The sequence below is a fragment of the Myotis davidii genome, unplaced genomic scaffold (assembly GCF_000327345.1).
Source record: "Myotis davidii unplaced genomic scaffold, ASM32734v1 scaffold238, whole genome shotgun sequence".
Classification (NCBI taxonomy): Eukaryota; Metazoa; Chordata; class Mammalia; order Chiroptera; family Vespertilionidae; genus Myotis; species Myotis davidii.
Window position 1 is genome coordinate 11,506,034 of NW_006293779.1, and position 20,230 is coordinate 11,526,263.

General features: G+C 39.1%; 1 protein-coding gene across 1 annotated transcript; it reads left to right on the top strand.

Moving 5' to 3' along the window:
- Window positions 1-12,545: 12,545 nt before the first annotated feature.
- Window positions 12,546-20,230, top strand: RAD51AP2 (RAD51 associated protein 2). Its single transcript, XM_006767604.2, has 3 exons — window positions 12,546-15,786; window positions 16,088-16,171; window positions 20,010-20,230. The coding sequence occupies exons 1-3, from the start codon at window positions 12,546-12,548 to the stop codon at window positions 20,123-20,125; spliced, it is 3,441 nt and encodes a 1,146-aa protein (XP_006767667.2). The 3' UTR covers window positions 20,126-20,230.

Sequence of the window (20,230 nt, forward strand, 5' to 3'; positions counted from 1 at the left end):
TGTTTGATTTTCCTGGAGTACCTTGTAGAATCTTCACTTGCCCAGAAACCCCGGAGGAGCCATTTTTCCTTTCCTTGTTTGCAAATTATGTTCTTACTTGAAGTTGCCTCATTTTCACCTCCCTCCTTCCCAGATTCAAAAATAAACAAAATAAAATCAAAGAATGACTTTTTAGGTGTACCCAACTTCATTTAATTCTCCCATTCACTTTCATGGTAGCATGGCCAAGATGAAAGCTGAGAATCACAGTAAAAGTGCAAAATGGCAGAAGGATAACAGGTCTAAGCTTGTCATCTTGTGAGCTCACGGTAATATTATATATTAGACATGCTGTGTATAAAATAAATGAGCCAAGGAGGGTGGAACTTAAGACATAAGGGCATTTAGGAAATTGGAAGAAAGATTAAGTGTTGGAAAGTCGTCATTAAAATGCAAAGAGACAGGAATTGGAAAAACTGATTTATACTCATTTAAATTCATAAAGAATAATGATAGTAATTTTCTTGTATGGGTAAAGTGCCCTTATTTGAAAAGGCTAAGAGTATTAATCCTCACAGAGGAGATGTATTATGTAAGATAATTATATTTATCCTCATTTTTTTATCCCATTTAAAAATATGTGGATAGACCAACGAAATAAAATAAGCTCCTAAACTCAAACAGGACGTTATCACCTGGAATAAAACCTTACAGTAGTAATTTTACTGACACATAAATTGCTTCATCATATAATTTTGTATTCCTTCTACATGTTTTTTTCTAAAATAATTAAAAAGATGCAAAACCATGAAGGAGTAATTTCCATGCAATTAGAGGGAGAGCTCCATGCCTCTCTGGACAGGGAAGGATTAAAAGGCCCAGTTTTAATGGACTGTGTCGATCAGTTCTCCCAGCCCACTCCTGATTTATCTCTGCAATCCATGATTGAATCTAAATTCGGTTTGAAAGATAACTTAAAAGTTTCACCATAAAAGTTTCTTAAGTCCCTGCTGAATGAATTATCGGCAAAGCTTTGAGTTTCCTAGAAGTTTCTTGGAGTCTCAGAAATGGTCATTGTAAATGTATGGTTTACAGCCTTAAGAACAGAAAATGTTTTATTCCATTCTTTCCTCCACGTTTGGGCCTAACCTATAGATTCACAGCAGTGCTCTGAAGTTGGGAATGTTTACCACTATTTTTAGTGGCAACGCAAAAGAAATAATGATAGCAGAGTTGGACTATCTATGAGCCTATTTCTTTTCTTCAGTGACTTTTTAGGTAGTCCTATATGCTAGGCCAGTGGTCGGCAAACTGGCTCACAAGCCACATGCGGCTTTTTGGCCCCTTGAGTGTGGCTCTTCCACAAAATACCATGTGCGGGTGCGCACGTACAGTGCAAAGTTGACTTAAAACTTTAAGTAAAGTTTACTAAGTTAATTTTAGGGAACGTTGTGGAGTGAAAGAAGATGTAGTGTCGAGGATTGAGAAAGGTATGTTGAGATGGTTTGGACATATAGAGAGGATGAACGAAAGGAGATAGACGAAACAAGTATACAAGACGAGTGTGGATGGGAGAGTTGGAAGGGGTCGACCTCAGCGAACTTACCTCAATCAGATTGAGGATGTTTTTAGCAAAGGCCAGCTTAGGAGTACCCTAATTAAGTTAATAACAATGTACCTGTCTATATAGTTTTTAAGTTTAAAAAATTGGCTCTCAAAAGAAATTTCAATCGTTGTACTGTTGATATTTGGCTCTGTTGACTAATGAGTTTGCTGACCATTGTGCAAATGGAATCAGGCATTCAAATTCCGGAATTAGGTACTTTGGAGACACTCTGATCCATAAGAGTCTTCAAAAGCCCTTTTTGCCTAAAGCAGACTTTACTGACTTGTTTCTCCATTCAGTCTCTATTTCCCTTAATATTGTTCCTTTGAATTTTTAATGAAACTCTCAAACTCAACAGAGAATCTTAGCATACAATTTAAGATGAAATAAAAAGGATGAATTCTACACTTCCTCTGAGACAACCAACAAAAACAAAACCTCTGTCCTTCATCAAAAGATTTTCATAATTGAGTTTATATGTTCACCTAACTTCCAGAAGGAGCAAAGAGATAGTGGCCTTCCACATTTTGAGTGTGGTCATATTCCTCCTTTAAAGTTCATTATACCATCCCAAGGAGGTTCAAGAAGAGAAAGGGTGACCATTGAGGATCTTTGATTTTTTTCAGAATGTATCTTCAGTACCTGTTATCATAGCCTCTAGGAGGGTGGATTGCCCTGATTTTTTAAAAGAGAAAAATACCAACAACAACCGTGTGCAAATAATTCATGGTGGAGTTCAGTAGTGGATGAGGAGGTTGAATTCCTTTGGATCCATTCATTATTCATTTATTTAGTACGTCTTGAACATCTACTTTGTACCAAACAGTGTTCAATCCTATTTATGTGTAAAATAGGTACTGTAATAACCCATTTTACATATGAGGAGGAAATTGAGGCAATGTATATATTAGTAATATCTCCAGGTGCCACTCTTGAGTTAGCCTCAATTTCTCCTCCTTCTTCACCCCATTGCAATTAATATTATAATTTCCTCTCTATAAATTACTACCTTTTTATCCACCTAAAATGTGGATAAATGCAAGATAAATGTTGAACAGCCCTATTTACCTGTGAGATAGGTACTATTATGGTATAACTCATTTTACAATGCAAGTTGAAATTGCCCTCAAACTTATCTATCGAATTTTCTTAGTTTTAGTTTACATTGTTAGGGGCTGTTTTTTGTCTTTTTCTGTATTTTCATGAATATTTTGATGGGCAATATATCAAGTATAGTTCTCCTGTTTCTGAGTTAATCTGGAAGAGGTAGTCTATTGTGAGCTTTCAAAAAAATGAATTAATGGTAAATAATTCCCCTTTAATGTACCATAAAAGTGAACCAAATGTAGCAGCTATTATTACTGTCCTTATCCAGCAAATATTTATTAATTATCTAAAGCTAGAGGATGAAGGTTCAAGATTAATAAGACACAGACAGCCCTGCCCAGAGGTGTGGCTCAGTGATTGAGCGTTGGACCTATGAACCAGGAGGTCATGGTTCGATTCCCGGTCAGGGCATATGCCTGGGTTGTGGGCTCAATCCTCAGTGTGGGACGTGCAGGAATCAGCTGATCAATCATTGTCTCTCATCACTGATGCTTCTTTCTCTCTCTACCTCCCTCTCCCTTCCTTTCCTTTCCTCTCTAAAATCAATAAGAATGTATTAAAAAAAAAAAAGATATAGCCCTGCCTATAAAAGGCTTTCAGTCTGTTCCAGGAAATGAATAGATAATTAAAAAACAGTTTGATAAATTCTAAATTCTGTTCTAAGCACAAAGGTATGGCAGAATATTTGTGAGAGAAAGAACCTAGATTATGAAAGGGACCCAAAAGAGATGATGACTGAGCTCAATCTACAGCTTCAGTTGGCAAAATGTTGATGCCATGTACCAAGAACTTTGCAACTCTTATTTAGCACAGCTAAAGTTGTTACAATTAAAAATAACATCTTTGATTTTCTTAATGCATACTACTCTTCAATATTCTTATAATATTCGATATACTCATTATATTCTCCACTTAATCTTCATAATAGTCCTGTGAGGTAGGTAATTTAATTACTAGTAGCTTAATTTTGCTGTTGAGGAAATCAAACACCAGACAAATTAAATATCATATCTAACACAATAAACTTGAAGTCCATAGGAAAGCATGTCATAATTTTGAAATTATTTGAATCTGGTCAGTGATTAAGGGAACAGTAATAACTTCAAATTCAAAATCCTTATTAATGATCCATAAAATGTTAAAATATACTTTTAAAATACTTAATTGATATTTTTTAGAGAGAGAGGGGAAAGGGAGAGAGAGAGGAAAAAAAGAAATCCATGTGAGAGTGAAACATGGATCAGCCTCCTGCATGCTCCCTGCCAGGGATGGATTCTGCAACCAGGGCATGTGCCCTGACCATGAATGGAACGGGCAACCTTTCTATGCACAGGGCAGTGTTCAACCAACTTAGCCACACCGGCCAGGGCAAATGTTAAAATATTTTTTAAAAAAACTATAAGCCAAAGGAGAGTCAGTTAACTCAGGATAGAAAAAAATGTTTCTTAACTGTTCTTTATCACTGTTAGGTAAGAAGATGTACACTATTGAGTTAAATAGCATGCCCTCAAGAATTCATGTCCATGCAGAACCTAAGAATGTGACCTTATTTGGAAATAGGTTCTTTGTAGGTTAAGATGAGCTCATAATGGGCCCTACATCCAGAATAACTGGTGTTTTTGTGAGAAGCCTAAAGACACAGAGACAGGGACACATACAGGTGACTATGGCGGCAGAGACTGGCGTTATGCCCGGGGTTTCCAGCAACCACCTGCAGAAGGAGCAGATTCTTCCTCAGAGCCCCCAAAGGAATCAGCCCCAGGGATACCTGGATTTCAGACTTCTGGCCTCCAGAACTGTAGGAAAATAAATTTTTTATTGTTTTAAGACCCATTCTGTGATATCTTGTTACAACAGCCTAGGAAATTAATACATTGAATAAGTGCTCTTAAATACAGCAATTGACATTTAGGTTTTCAATAAAGACTATGCTGGTAGCAAGATAATAGAAAGATAAAGTTTTCTTTTCTACAAATAGACCACTTCCCCTTTTTATTTTCTATGAAAATGACAGGACTTTGAAATCAGAGACATAGATTCATGAACCAACTCTGCTACTTCTTAGATGTGGTCTTGGGCAAATTAAGATACCTTCATGACTTAATTTTCTCATTGATAAACTGAGAAATATTAAAACTCTACCTAAAAGTAGGGCTCTGTAGCTCAAAAATTCAAGATATTAGTCACCCACAAAACTCTGCAGAGTAAGTTAATAGAGCTAATTTGCATCTAAGATGATATTGAGCCACTTTCTTCCTATCGAAAACTAAATTAAATTCATGGTTTTGGTTTTGAGTTCATTTAAAATAATTTCCTTAGAGACTTTTCATATTGTTGCTCATGAAAATCAGATTAGGTACATTGATCACAGTGCCAGTGCAAGAAGTAATACAAATTCTGTTTAAGATTTCCCAGGCTAGTTTATAGATGTTCTAATATAAGTGAGTATTAATAACCCTAATGTTAGACAATATTTTGAAATTAGACTTATATAACACTTTGCCAATATAATGTGTACGGTTTTTTTTTTTTAAATAGGATAACAGCACACATAATGTTTTTAGAAACACTCATTGACCGTAGACCTTATTGATTCTGATTGTGAATTGGATGAATAAAACTAAATAACATATTAATTGTATTATTTCTTTAATGTATTATATAGCCTTAATATTCATGAGGGATATGTCCTAAGACCTTCCTGACTCTCCAATACATGAATATCACTGTAGAATAAAATTACTTAGTTGGTGTAACCATAACTACCTACTTATAGAGTATTAAATCCTATATAATAAAGTGTTAATATGCTAATTAGACCAAATGATATAACAACCTGGACAACCAGTGGGCGGGGGCTGGGGCTGCAGGGCCGTGAGGCAGCTGGGGCAGCTGCGAGGGCCTACCCTTGCACAAATTTCGTGCATTGGGCCTCTAGTAAGATAATAAATTAAGAACAACAAAGCTACATCGAGCTGCACACACAAAGGTGATCAGTTGACTAAGACTTATACTAATTTCATTCTCAACTGCAGGCACCAGCTTCATAGTTATATAAGATTCACAATTGTACTTTAGCAAAATGGCATATTACTGTCGTTATAACCTCCAGGGTCATTCACAAATAGATACAGCCCCAAAATTAAATCTATAAAAGCCATATTCTATTAAAAATCCTGCTATCTGGAAACATTAAAATTTCCATACATCATTGTACTACTTGAAAAATATGTAATTGAAACTTGAGATCCTGGACATTTTGAAAGAAATTTGAATGCAGTGGATGAAGGTCAGTTTTGAAAGAGCTAAAATGTACTCTTTGGTCTTTATGGCTTCAACATGCATTTGTAAAAATAGGTCTTCCTGAAGATTTTTTAAAGGGATTGAAGCTCTTTCTCTTTTGGAGCTAATAAAGCTATTAATCTAAGAGGATGGGCCATTAATGATGTTATTTAAAACATGTACTGTGTGAATAATTTGTCACTTTGGTCTAAAGGAAAGAATACTTGTCTTTAGAAAACACCCATGTTTATCTGGTGAGTCTGTATCTCTCCAGCACCTGGTAAAAGAACTTGTAGGGTCACTTTAAGCTAATTAAGAAAGCCTTGTCCAGGAGCCTTAAGGGAGTTAAAACACAATGTTGCTGATGCTGTCAGGTAAGTGCACTTTTCGGTTTATCGTCTGAATATTTCTTTTTGGTCCTTCCTTTAGGAAGGATCACACTTTTTTTGTGTGAGCAGTGCATTTTATTGAAATGGTACAAATGAGTGGAAAGGTGCTAAAGACAAATCTCTTCTGATTGATGACAAGATAGTTTTCCTTCAGAGAGAGCAACACTGTACCGTTTGGTGGTGACGGTGATGCTCTGCTTCTGTGGGATGGACTAGGGCTGGGTCAAGTACAGGCTGTGGTGCTGATTTCTGACCAGATCCTAGGTCTGAAGTTAGAGCAGAAGAGAATTCTTTAAACTGAGTCTAAGCAGGACAAGATTTCCTCAAAGATCTCCTGTTCTCACTAGGGGCATCTCCAGACCAAAGTGATCTCCTGACCTCTAATGTGAAGTATTCCTAGAATTCCACCCAAACTTGTACCCCCAAATGAAGACTTTTACAACAGATTGGTATATTTTTACCAAAAAGCCAGGTTATAGCATATTGCTGAATTTGGATAGCTGTAATCTTTCCTACTTACTCAAGGTCTTATTCAAATACTATGAAGACTTTCCTGACTACCTATTCCAGAGTGATATTTCTTTCTTTTCAATTGCCAGTAGATTTAAGATACTTAATATGAGCAGAAAATTAAATGAAATATCACTGTGACACAGTTTGCCTTTTAGATTTTTAAAAATTATATATTTTATTGATTTTTTACAGAGAGGAAGGGAGAGGGACAGAGAATTAGAAACATCGATGAGAGAGAAACATCAATCAGCTGCCTCCTGTACACACCCCCACTGGGGATGTGCCCACAACCAAAGTACATGCCCTTGACCGGAATCAAACCTGGGACCCTTCAGTCCGCAGGCTGACACTATCCACTGAGCCAAATCAGTTAGGGCTCCTTTTAGATTTTAATATCCAACTATATTATAAAGCTACTTAGTACAGGATCTGTCTTATACTTGTACTTTCGTATCATTCAAAATGCCAAGTTCCTGATTTATAATAGAGCTCAGTATTTATTTGGTTGGCCAGTTCCTTCTTTCTCTTTAGTTTTTATTCTCAGTGGACTAGTTTTTGATGCTTTTACAATCTAGAAGAATTAAAATTCAGTTGGGAGTTCTGATAACTGGGAAGATTATTTTTATAACTTAATAATGATACTGTTTCATAATTAGTATAGTGGGTGTGATAGATAATTCTCCATTTACAAAACCCCTAACAGTGGCAGTGTTCTTATATTGATTTTAAAAATGCATTTTGATTATATTGTTATTATTCACTATAGGTTTGTGCCAGATATGGTGGAATATATTATAAAAGTATTTAAACAAGAAGAGACGTAGTGTTTGGGTTAATTTTTATGAACACTGTGTAATTAGATTTATGAATGAAAGAGGACATTAGACTTGAGAGAGGGAGTTTCCAGGCTTATTTGACTGGGCAACAGTTTTTACAATTGACATTAGACACTGGAACTGAACCATCTTTTGGTAACCAATGTAATCATTTGCAAGCCAAGAAATCTGCTTATATTCTTCTTTATGTTGTTGTCCTTTTTTTTTTTTTTTTTTTTTTTTTACTACTGACAAGTGAAAGCTGTGCTGGACTTAATTTATTTTTTCTAACTATTCATTTGGTAGCCACCATGGACAAGATCATAGCTTTCCAAGGCCGTTGTAAAAGTTTAAATAGTTTTCCCTTTTATATTTTCTAAGGGAAAGTAAAATATTTTCTTACGTTGAGTGATTGTCTATATGCAGGTAACACTGAAATCCACATACTATTGATTTAAAGATTTTTGTTACTCAAATTAATTTTTGTGAAATTAGTTCCAAAATCAGGAAATAAAAGCTTAATCATATTAAACAATAAAAAAAAATCTTCAAGAAGTTACTACTTAAGATCATTTTGAGGATGACACTGCCCAGTGAAAATTCTGCTAGCTTGCAATCCTCTCAAAATCAGACTATAGGCAAACCCTATGACCTTGGCGGTTTATACTAGGAAACAAGGGCTGCCGAAAGGGTAAATGGTGAATGATGCCACGATTCTAGCCTTCCATTTGTCAGCCCCCAGTACAACTATACTGCAGACACACAGTACAGTTGGAGTTTAAATTGGCATATTTTATTTCCAAGTTGAAGTTCCTGACAACGTTTCATGTCGTATCAGTTCTTCAAGTATAGGTAATTATCGTTTGAGGAAATTCATTTGTAATCAAACCCAATGTAAGAGTTCTTTTTAAAAAATATATTTTTATTGATTTCAGAAAGGAAGGGAGAGGGAGAGAGAAATAGAAGCATCCATGATGAGAGAGAATCATTGATTGATTGCCTCCTGCACGCCCCCTACTGGGGATTGAGCCCACAACCCCGACATGTGCCCTTGATAGGAATGGAACCCAGGACCCTTCAGTCTGCAGGCCAACATTCTATCAACTGAGCCAAACCAGTTAGGGTGTAAGAGGTCTTTTCTTCAATGGCATGCAGAAATTGAAATACTTGTCTTCTTTTTTTAAATCCTTCTACCAGAGAGGAGTTTGGAGAGTAAAAGTGGAAAAAGATAGTGCTATTACATTACTATGTAAGAAGTCTATTCAGCAGAGCGACACATACGTATTTAAGTGTTCTGACTACAAAGCCAGTGCTTTTCAGAAGAGTATGGCATCCAGCATAGTAATGAGACATATATTCTGCACTAAATATTGTTTGAACTGAAATAAGTTTTTTCTGTGTTTGTGTTTCCACCCATCAGAGATTTTATAAGCAAAAAACAATAAAACCTGTGCCTTTTCACAGGTTTTTTTGTTTTTGTTTTTTTCTGCAAAAAGCTTTATTGTTTCATTTGGTCCAATGCATGGGAGGGAGGTTCAGGGAGGTTAAAATAATGGCTAGTAGTTTTGGGGAGAAGCTCAGGAAAGAGCCAGACCCCAGGGGAGGCAGAGGGCCCCACAGGCCTCGGGCTCCACAGGCTCCTGGTGGTGCTGGAGGGGGAGCCTTTCGAAAAGACACTGGCCCCACCCAGCCTGGGCCCAGCCTGCAGGGTGAGGCAGATGTCGCCCATCTTCTTGATGAGCTTCACCTCCTTGCCCCGGAAGTGGTTCCCCAGGAAGTCGCAGAGCTGAGGGTCTGCGTGAGTAGAACCCAGGGCCTGCAGCTCCCCAAGGGCCGGGCCAGGCTCCTCTCCAAGGCCAGGGCGGCCTCCATGGCGTCCTGAGCTTTGCCCACTCCTGGAGAGAAGGCGGCTTTCAGAGCCGCTCAGCGCCCTCGCGCTTCTCTGCTGCCTCAGGAAGGAGGGGCCCTGCCTGCCCTGAGAGCCACGTCGTCCCATGGAGATGGAAGCCCAGGGAGAGGTAGGTGTGGGGCCCGCAGAGGCAGGTGGCCAGGCGGCGACCGCAGCCTCCACCTGGGGGAACGATTCTGACGGATTTGGGAGCTCCTGGTTGTTTGGCAAAAAGGAGTTCAGGCAGAAAAAAGGGCGTGTTGGCTGGTCTCAGAGGTGGTCCTGCAGGTGGTGACTGGGTACTTTTTAAAACAACTTTTGTTGTTGTTTATTTATTGGATTTATTGGGGTGACACTGGTTAAAATTATACAGATGTCAGGTGCACAGTTCCACAACACGTCACCTGTACGCTGTGGTGTGTGTTCACCACCCCAAGCAGAGTCTCGGTCCATCGCCACATCCCCCTCTGTCCGCCCTGTGCCCTCCCCCACCTCCATCCCCACCATCGCCATCCCTGCTTCCCCCAGACCCCACTTGGTCTGCATCCTGACTGGCAGTTATTCCATTTCTAGAGCCATTTCTGCGCGTCCTTAGTCTCTGAGGAAGCAGGGCTGTGCATTCCAGGGTCTTAGGTCACTTTTTATTTCCCACTTGAAGCCAGTCTTCCAAGGCTGCCTAGATCTGTTTTTCAACTTTAGGCAAATGCACCAGCACACACCCGAAGGCTCAAGTCCTGAAAGGGCTTTACGTATTAAGGAGCGGAGAGGATTTCGGTGCCGCAGGAAGGCAAGCTGTGTGTGCGGTGGGAATAGAAGCTGGAGAACGGTTGGGAGCTGAACTACAAACAGCTGTGTAGCCAAACACTCAAACACCAAGTTACACACAAATCAGTCCAGGGCCTCAAAGCTGTGGCGTGTTCACATAGAAAGCTCGGTCCTAAAGTCCTGTTCATGCATCAGTTTCATCTGCCTTCGTGATGCAGAGGACGGGCTGCATTGCATGGGGATGGAATGCGGAATTGTGGAGACTCCGAGGTGAAAAAGGCAACGGAATCCTTTATATAATAAAAGGCCGATATGCAAATCAACTAAACAGCGGAATGACCGGTCGCTATGATGTGCACTGGCCACCAGGGGGCAGACCCTCAATGCGGGAGCTGCCCCCTAGTGGTTAGTGCACTCCCACAGGGGGAGCGCGGCTCAGCCAGAAGCCAACTCACGGGCTGGCGAGGGCAGCAGCGGTGGCGGGGTCCCTGGCAGTCGGACATCCCTGGAGGGGTCCTGGACAGCGAGAGGGCGAGGGCCAGGCTGAGGGACCCGCCCGGAGTGAGAAATTTTCATGCACCGGGCCTCTAGTTTAAGAAAAAGATGGATCCTGCCCTGACCCGTTTGGCTCAGTGGTTAGAGCATCAGCCTGCAGACTGAAGGGTCCCAGACTCGATTCCGGTCAAGGGCATGTGCCTTGGTTGCAGGCACATCCCCAGTAGGAGATGTGCAGGAGACAGCTGATTGATGTTTCTCTCTCATCGATGTTTCTAACTCTATCCCTCTCCCTTCCTCTCTGTAAAAAATCAATAAAATATGTTTTAAAAAGAAAAGGAAAAGACGGATCCTCCGAGCCTCCGCAGCCTTTGTAGTGAGAGTGTTGATGAAGTGCTTCTACCGCAAGGCTTGCTCCGCCTGTGAGCAGATGTTTCTTTGGAGGAATTTAAAAGCTAACGTCATACCGGATGCCTGGAGTTGGAACTGTGACGTTTATCAGACGTGAGGCGGGTGAGCGCTGCACTGAGGGAGCATGTGTCAGCTCCATCCTGCAGGTACCCCCCAACCCCACCTCCTGAAATGGGGGTTCCTGCTCACATCATTGTCATTCTTATTCCTGTTTTACCAGGGCCCCTGAGGCCTCCCGCCTGCGAAACAGCCATCCAGGGGACTGAGGTTTTGACTGCTGAACAGTAATGACATGTTTCCTAATAAACACCAATGTAATAACAACACACATTTTGAAAATCACTCTGTGGCCACGGAACTGACAAAACTCGGCCATGAACTGGAAATAATAAAATATTTTAGGAAATTATTGAAGGAAAAGAAAAATAACGTTTATGAAACTCATTAGCCAGAGCTCTGTTACTTCTGCTCACAAGAAAATGGCGTAGCTGAGGCATGGAATTTGTTTCTTTTGGTAACCTGACCCACAAGCTTGGGAGCAGGTGGGAAAACCTTTCCTACAGCCTGAAAGTGAAGACCAGGCATGTTCTGGGTAATAATTTTCACACACTTTGCCCGGAAATACTGTCCTTCCCTCACAACACTTTCCTAGTGAAGTGGACACTCGACATCAAGCGCCACCGAGGCGATGAGCAGCTTTAAGGAGGCTTTTCCGGGCGCAGAGAGACTTGGCCCGCTGCGGGCACAGCTGCAGGGTTTGACTGGAAAGGTCGCTCACTGGGGAGCTGCCGCGGGGAAGCCGCCCCCGAGGAAAACATGGAAGTTGAGAAGTTGAAATGTCAAGCCGTCTCTGTTCACAAATTAGAAAAAGAATGCAGATTCTGACAGAGGAAAGATGCAGATTCTGACAGAGGAAAGAAACGATTTAGAGCAGCTACGGTCCTGGCTGGAGCAAGAGGCGTTAAAAATAGAGCACATAACGGCCAGGGCGGCTCTCGGTGTGAGGGAGCGACACTGGGAGCGACACTGGGAGCTCTCGGTGTGGGGTGGAGGAGAGCGTCCGGGGGGCGTGGTCTAGGCGGAACGGCACTTAGAGGGGGCGGGGCGGATAAGCTGGGGCGTTGGGGGGGCGTGTTTAGGGCGGGGCTTTCCATAAAGATAACACTGAGTCCAGGCCTTAAGGGGCGTGTCGGGGGCGTGCCCGGGGTGGCCCGGGATGGGGCGGAGCCTCTTCGCTTGGGCTGAAAGACTGGAGCTTGGCGGGAACCTCCGACAGATGCCCTCAGTTCTCTGTCATGTCGCTCACGCGCCTCACGCCGCCGGCTGCCGAGCTCAGGGAGCCGACTGGTCCCCCACCTCCTCCAGACCGTGATTCCCATCCCCCCACTAAGCCTCCTCCAGACCCTGATTCCCACCCCCCCACTAAGCGGCCCCGCCTCGGGGAGCCGGACTGGGCCTCTGAGGCGGGGTGGAGGCTGCCTGTGGTGCCTCGCCTGTCGGAGGTGGAGAAAGAATGGGCGCTGTCGCCCAGACCCTTCAGGGCGCTGCTCCTGTCCCCTGACGTGATTTTCGCCAACTCCGGCGGGAAGCAGACGGGACATGGGGGATGCCAAAACAGCCCATGCGAGATGAATGCTGGCTTGCAGTCCCCCCCCTCACAAAGTTTGCATTCTGGTTCGAGGGCTTCCAGAAGGTTCTCTGGGGCAGGACTGTGTGACGGGGCGGCTGTCCGTGGGCCCCGCGGTGACGGATCCCACGCGGAGGGGGGGCAGCTTCGGCCCCACATGTCCCTGCGCCACATACAAGGCCTTGCGAACGAGGCTGGACGACGATATGCAGTCCCAGGGGGAGGCAACAGGCAGGAAGACAGTAGTGACAGGAAACTGACAGGAAATCTGTCGCGGGGCCTCACCTTTGACGAGGAACCCAAACCCACATCTCATGAAGTGGAGGATAGATGCCAAGCTGGCAGCGTCACACAGCCCAATAAAAAGGAAAGTAACATGGCGGCGGCATCCATGCTGAAAACGCCCAGATCTCAGAACCAGCCTGGCACGAGCATCACCGAGCCCGGGTTTTGCAGAGAGAGCAGCGCAGGGCCTCTCCCCAAGGGTCCAACGGACTTCAAGAGCACACTGTCCCCTGTCCATTTAAAGCAAAGAACAAAGAAAAAGGGCGACAAAAACGAGACATATGTTACGGGTTTCACAGACATCGACTGGCCCCCAAATAGACTGACTGTTAAGAGGCGTAAGTTACTGGACGACACAGAAATGGTGGACGCAGAAGCTCTGTTTCCTGAAAGTGGTGACAGCGGCGCCCGCTCAGCCAGCGAGCACAGGGTCTGCGTGAGGGGGGAGAACGCCATCAGCTTCCGGTGCGATCACTATAGGGGCGTCGAGTCTGACGTCAGGGATCCTGGGGCGAATTTCACCCTCTCACTGCACAGTGCAGCTTGGGAGGAAGCAGGAGCAAGCCTGGACGGTCACATAGCCACCCGATTAGGAAAACGTCAGCGCAAGAGCTATAGCATTAGACATATTTTGAGAAAAAATAGGGAAAACAGCTGGGTTATGTATAGTTACCAAACTAACTGTGAAAATATGAAGAAAACTGGAGAAAAGTGGAATTTGCTACAATCATCGGATACAGCTCTTTTAAGCCAAGAAGATTGTTATGATATAAAAGCTATGAACACACACGAAGAACAACCACAGCTTCTCATGATGGGGACACTGGGCAGCCAAAAAAGTTTAATAAATTTTTTTTGGTTCAGTGGTAAAGGAGAAAGCGATAATAGGCTACAGTTGCCGTTGCAATATTATACTTCACAAAAAGACTGTGATTTAAGCAATATTTTGGTGAATTTCATTACAGAAAGGTTTTACTTCCATAAAAGCATTTCAGCAAAAGAAGCAGATAATAGTATTTTAGCCTGGCATGAAATTTTGAAGTGTCTAAAGCAAACTGATGTTCATAATCTAAGAATTAGAAATATAAATGTCAATAGAAGGAATAACATTTTAAGCATATATTTACAAACCGGTGTTTCAAAATCTCTACATATCATATTGAAAACCAACATAGCTTCTTTGTTCAATAACTTTGACTCTTTAACTGGAACTGAAAATGATTCTAAATTAGAAGAGGGGTGCATTTTCAAATGGATAATGTGTTTGAATTATCCAAAAAATATTATGGTGAAAAATCAGATTGTATATCTAGGAAGGACTTTAACTGTTTTAATACCATTAGGAGATAATATGAAACCTATGTTAGAGGAGAAAAAGCTGTTTAAAACTGAACAAGTTTTCAAAGAGTTTAAGAAAAAACCCATCGATTCCTTTAGTATGACAATTAAAAATATCGTTTTAATGGACTTTGATGATAGGAATGAAATTAGTTACAAGAGTAAGACTTGTCCTGAACAAGTAATGAATGTGAAAAATTGGGCTCAGTGTGGTACAAACACTGTGAAAATACATGTTAATTCTCTTCCTCGATTCATACAGAACAACTATGAACATATTAATGAAAACTTTTATGAAATAAGTATGTACAATGAAAATGTAGCTACTGAAAGAAAACAGGAGCATAATAAGATTAGTAGCTTTAATTGTAAGTGCATTGCTGAAGATATCTTCAATGTTAGGCAACAAGCCATCCCAGCAAACCACTGCACAAAACGTGCTGAACAAACCAATCCCATGATTGTAACTCAAGTTCAAAATTTTGGGAGCTTGCTAAAAAGTGAAATTGAAGCAAAAAGACATGACTTAATTTTAATGGAGGAAGAGAATGTCATAGCCCAAAGTTTAACATACTGTCACCAAGTTCATAAAGATGTTAAGATTGAAAAGGAAGAGAAAAATAGCTTTTATTCAATGGATGGCATTTTTTCTGTGCAACCAGTTTCCTTAATGAGTAGGAAAGTAAACGTGGAGGAAACTAAATATGTTAATCAACTTAATCCTGCTGACAAAAAGGAATATGAGAGTATTTTGCAAGAAAGTGAGTTAGCTAATTTAAAGCATTTTTATCCAAAGAATGACTCTATAGAATGTGTTAAACATCAATTTGAAGCTGATCTGAGTATAGGGAACAATGAATGTTTTCAGGATTTAACTGCCAAGTGTTTACCAACAGAAGTTGTGACAATAGCCAAAGATTTTGAGATGAAAAGTAAATTTGATTTAGTTCTTGAAGAACTTCGTATGTTTCACAAAATCAGTAAGGAAAATGAAATTCTAAGCACTGTGGAAACAAACAATGGGCAAGAAAATTACTTTAGAGAAAATAATGCTGTGGAGGCGGTAAAAACAAAGATAAAAAAAGATTTGAAAATAGGTACAGTCAACAAAATCTGTGAATCTTCTTTGCTCTGTGATGCTAAAGCAGGTCCTAATATGCATAAAAGACACCAGAGTTTATTTAACTGGGAAACAGAACCCAGAAGCAGAGAACAGGAAGTTCCTAATGCACATTCCTGTTTAAGAACATCAGAGGAAGACGTACTCTATTCGACTTCTGAGGAAGGTACAAAATTAGTTTTAAAATGTTTTTTCCCCGTGTTGGCCAAATATATAATTTTGGCAAAAGGGAGATAAAGTATGGGCAATGTTTATTGTGCACATTATTTTATATAAAGAACTGTTCCAACATTAAATATGTTGAACTTGAAGATAACAAGTGATAAAATTTTTTCAAGGAGTTTTGAAGCATTTTTCTAAATATTAGGAGCCAATGGGAGAAATATTGTTGAAAAAGTAATTTGTTTAGAATTAACATTTTATATAAAACTTACTTTTTACAGTAATATATTGATCTTTATTTTCAGATTGTGAGAAACCCTCACCCAAAAGACCTGCTTTTTCTTCTGATGAATTTAAGGAAGAAAGAATTAACTATATAGTGAAGGGAGGTAAGATTTTTGGTTATTTTCAAGAATACCTTCTAAGATAATTATTGCATTCTTGTATCTTTCAGTATAAGGAAAATATACTTAAGTTGTTAGAAAAATAAATATAAAGATTTGCCTTTGTAAATAGTAATAATGTACTGGAGCAAATTCTAATAGTTAAAAATTGGCTAAAGATTAAAATAACATTTTAGAATATTAGCTTTAGAATATTATTGGGAAATGTGCTCTTCAAAACTATTTAATTATATGCTGAGATGCATTGAAATAACTACGTAATAAGATAGATGTAATACATGTTTAATATACAATCTAATATATGTAACATTAATTGGAAAAACAAAAAAGGCATTTAACTAAGTTGAATTTCCACTGATGAGATGTTGCTCACAGTTATATAATTATCATCAATGTTCTCTATTCTTTATTTATTATGAGGCTCTTTACATAGACATTTTATTTAGTAATTAAAAATTTAGTATCATTTAGATATATGAACATGATTTATGACTATGGAATTTAAATTTTGATTACTATTAAACAAAACTAATGAAAAGTTAAACTAGCCTCATCATTTGCCTAAAAGGTTTACAATATCAGAATAAAACACAGCAAGTCTAACGTCTAGTCTAACTTATAATAGTACCAGTGGAATGAGACACAGCGGTAGGATTTACATTGGGTAATTGTTTTCTAAATGACTAAAACTTTATTCGGTCAGAAACTGCTGGTATTACACAAGACCAGAGCTAGAAAGAGTAATGATGTAGGTGAAATATATTTACCAAAACATTCATCATTTCTCAAAACATTTTCCAGGCTTCTCATCAGTAGGATGCTGCTCGTGGAACCTTTATTCAGTCACTTCCATAATGCATCTTTTCCTTTTTCTAAGCTTGCAATAAAATAATCTTAAATATTAATCCAAGTCCTGGAAGATAAAAAGCCCACAGGTAGTTTCTTCTCCCATGAATGAAGAGAATAACTGAGGTAGCAATACTCTATGAAAATAAAAGCAGGGGCAGAATTAGCCTGGAAAGGATAGGAGTTGTTTCTTCTAGGACAGAAAGAAAGGAAGAACTTGGGTTAATTTTGAGATAGAATGGAGGAAGATTAGGGAACATGCACCCACACTCTTCATCATTATAATTGTGATAATGAAATGGATGAAATGAAAGATTAAGTTATGTACACAAATTAAAAAAAGAAATGTTACATTTGTTGGAAATATTTGAACCTATACTACTGTACTGTGTCTTTACAAGAAAAAGTGCCTCATTATTATAAAGTATGTGTGAGGTCAGCCAGAATTATTTAATATTGTGTTAGGATAGTTGTCTTGGATTTACTTACAAAGATTATCCCCAAGTGGGATAATCTTCCCGAGACTTGTTAAAAATGGATGGTGTAAAGGAATAGTTGAGAGACACTGGGAAGTGGGATAAGACCTGTTTATACGGAGTGGTTTTAAAGGCATTAGGAAACTCCTGATTGTGCTGAAAGGTTTTTGATACTTACTCACTTGTCATCATGATGCCTCCAATTAAAATTTCTGCCACTTAAGTCTCCAGTAACATCCTGTAAACTTTTTGTGTCTTTCTTCTCTATCTGTGGAGAAGGCAAGTATTTTGGGATTATTTTGAGCATGTGTTATATGCCAGCCAGCCAGTGTGCCAGGTGCTTTAAATATCATTCAGCATCCAGTCTCCCCTAATTTTAAATTCTATACAAACTAGTGGCCTGGTGCATGAAATTCGTGCATGGGTTGGGTCCCTAGGCCTAGCCAGTGATCAGGGCTGGCTGGGGCCTTCCTTTGTTCCGCACTGCCCCCTGGTGGTCAGCGCGTGTCATAGTGCGTGATTGAACTCCCAACTCCCGGTCACTGAGGAGACACTTTGTATATTAGCCTTTTGTATATATAGATGACCTAGGTATCTTTCTAAGTGATTATGGTTCTGTTGTGGGGTAGGCATTATGATTCTGATTTTTAACAAGCACCTAGATGCTGCTAGTCTGTGGACTATGAGTTGCAAGGATTTAGAAAACTATCGAGTTAGTATTATTTTTAAAAGATGATAATAAATTTTCTAAATACTAATTTTTAAAATGAACCATTTCTGGTAGTACGTTTGAATATTTAGAATTGTTAAATGATACAATGCAATACATTAATCCAGTATATAGCAATAATAAAAAGGGTCATAATTTATTTAATAAAAAGGTAGGAAGTCCAAGGTTACAAAAAAGCACATCCTTACAACCACAACTTAATCACTGTTTAAGGGCATATGCTTTGCAAAAGGCCTACTGTTGATACAAATTGGTTTAGTGATGTCCCACCCATTGCAAAATTATCAGAAGTATCTGTCATATTAGAATATGAAAGGGGAAAGCTATACTTTGAAAAAGTAATCAAATAGATGAATCATAGCTTTGATCTGAAATAAAAATCTCAATGTAGAAGTACACTTAGCATAAATTGCTGACATTACTTAATTTATAACCAAATCTAGTGTATTAGTCATGATCTATCAATTTTGGTTTATTTGAACAATCCCTTTTTGTTTAAAAAATAATTTAGCAATATAAGTTTTTAATTTTTTATGAGTAAATAGCTATATTATGTTGTTTTCTCCCTTTTTACATATAGTTAAAATTTGAATTTTATTTCATTATTGTTTACATAGGTACACACACATTCTGTTTGGTTAAACTTAGTAGAAATTTTGTTGTTTACCTTTTGTCAGATTTGAAGTTATGTTCATTACACTATTTTTAGTATAATGTGCTTTTATATTAAGATCATACTAATTCATTAAAGCATGATGAAAGCTTGATAGATACATTCTTAGCTTTAAATATGTATCCTACTGTTTATTTTCAAAAATAAAGCACCTGAAATTTAGAGGTATTGTATTTTATTATCAAGGGTAGTTGATTCTGTTTGTCTGGTTAACGGATTTAATAACAGATATATCTTCATGAAATGTTTTGAGCTGTTTTAAAAATGACATTTACATTCTATTATTGATAATAATCTCTATTAGAAATCAAACATAATCATTAATAGTATAGTTTAGTTATTTAGCTTCTAATAAGAAAAGGTAACATGGTGTTTAGAGCCACTATCAGTGATGGCGAACCTTTTGAGCTCGGCGTGTCAGCATTTTGAAAAACCCTAACTTAACTCTGGTGCCGTGTCACATATAGAAATTTTTTGATATTTGCAACCATAGTAAAACAAAGACTTATATTTTTGATATTTATTTTATATATTTAAATGCCAGTTAACAAAGAAAAATCAACCAAAAAAATGAGTTCGCGTGTCACCTCTGACACGCGTGTCATAGGTTCACCATCACTGCACTATATCAAGTGTAACTTTAAAATCTATATAGGCCCAGGAGCTGAGCTGGTTAGAGTGTTGTCCGGATACACCAAGAAACACCAAGGTTGTGGGTTCCATCCCCAGTCAGGGCACATACAAGAATCAACCAATGAATGCATAAATAAGTGGAACAATAAATCAATGTTTCTCTCACTCAAAAATCAATACTTAAAATAAAAAAAATCTATGTCGTTTTTTGTTAAGTCAGACTGCCTGACTGGAATGATGATTTTATTTAGTTTGTATTTTATATTGGCCAAGTTACTTAACTTTTGTGCTGAGGTTTCTACATTTTAAAAATGGAGATAGGATTAAGTAAGCTAATTCATTTAAAGCACTTAACCCAGGGAGTCAGTAAAGTTGCTAGTATGATTAAAAGTTATCAAAAATTTTTAATCTTAGAAACTATGAGTAATTTTTCCCTTAAATACTTTTATTGTCTTATATTTTTAGGTAGTAATTTTTCACATGGAATTTCAAGAGTACTACCTCTTAAGACATGCAGTCGTCCAATCAGAGTTGGTTTGTCAAGAAAAGCCAAACTTAAACAACTTCATCCCTATTTATAGTAAATATGTTATGAGGACTTAAAAGAAGATATTGGACTTTAGAATTTCATGACAACTGTCAATCTTTTATTTATTTCTTTGGCTAAATGCTTTTCTTTCACCTTG

Bases quoted from the DNA above. Each gene is read 5' to 3' on its own strand.
- RAD51AP2 (XM_006767604.2), top strand. From the start codon at position 12,546: ATGTCGCTCACGCGCCTCACGCCGCCGGCTGCCGAGCTCAGGGAGCCG. The intron at 15,787-16,087 runs GTACAAAATTAG...CTTTATTTTCAG, and splicing joins CTATTCGACTTCTGAGGAAG to ATTGTGAGAAACCCTCACCC. The intron at 16,172-20,009 runs GTAAGATTTTTG...TTATATTTTTAG, and splicing joins TAACTATATAGTGAAGGGAG to GTAGTAATTTTTCACATGGA.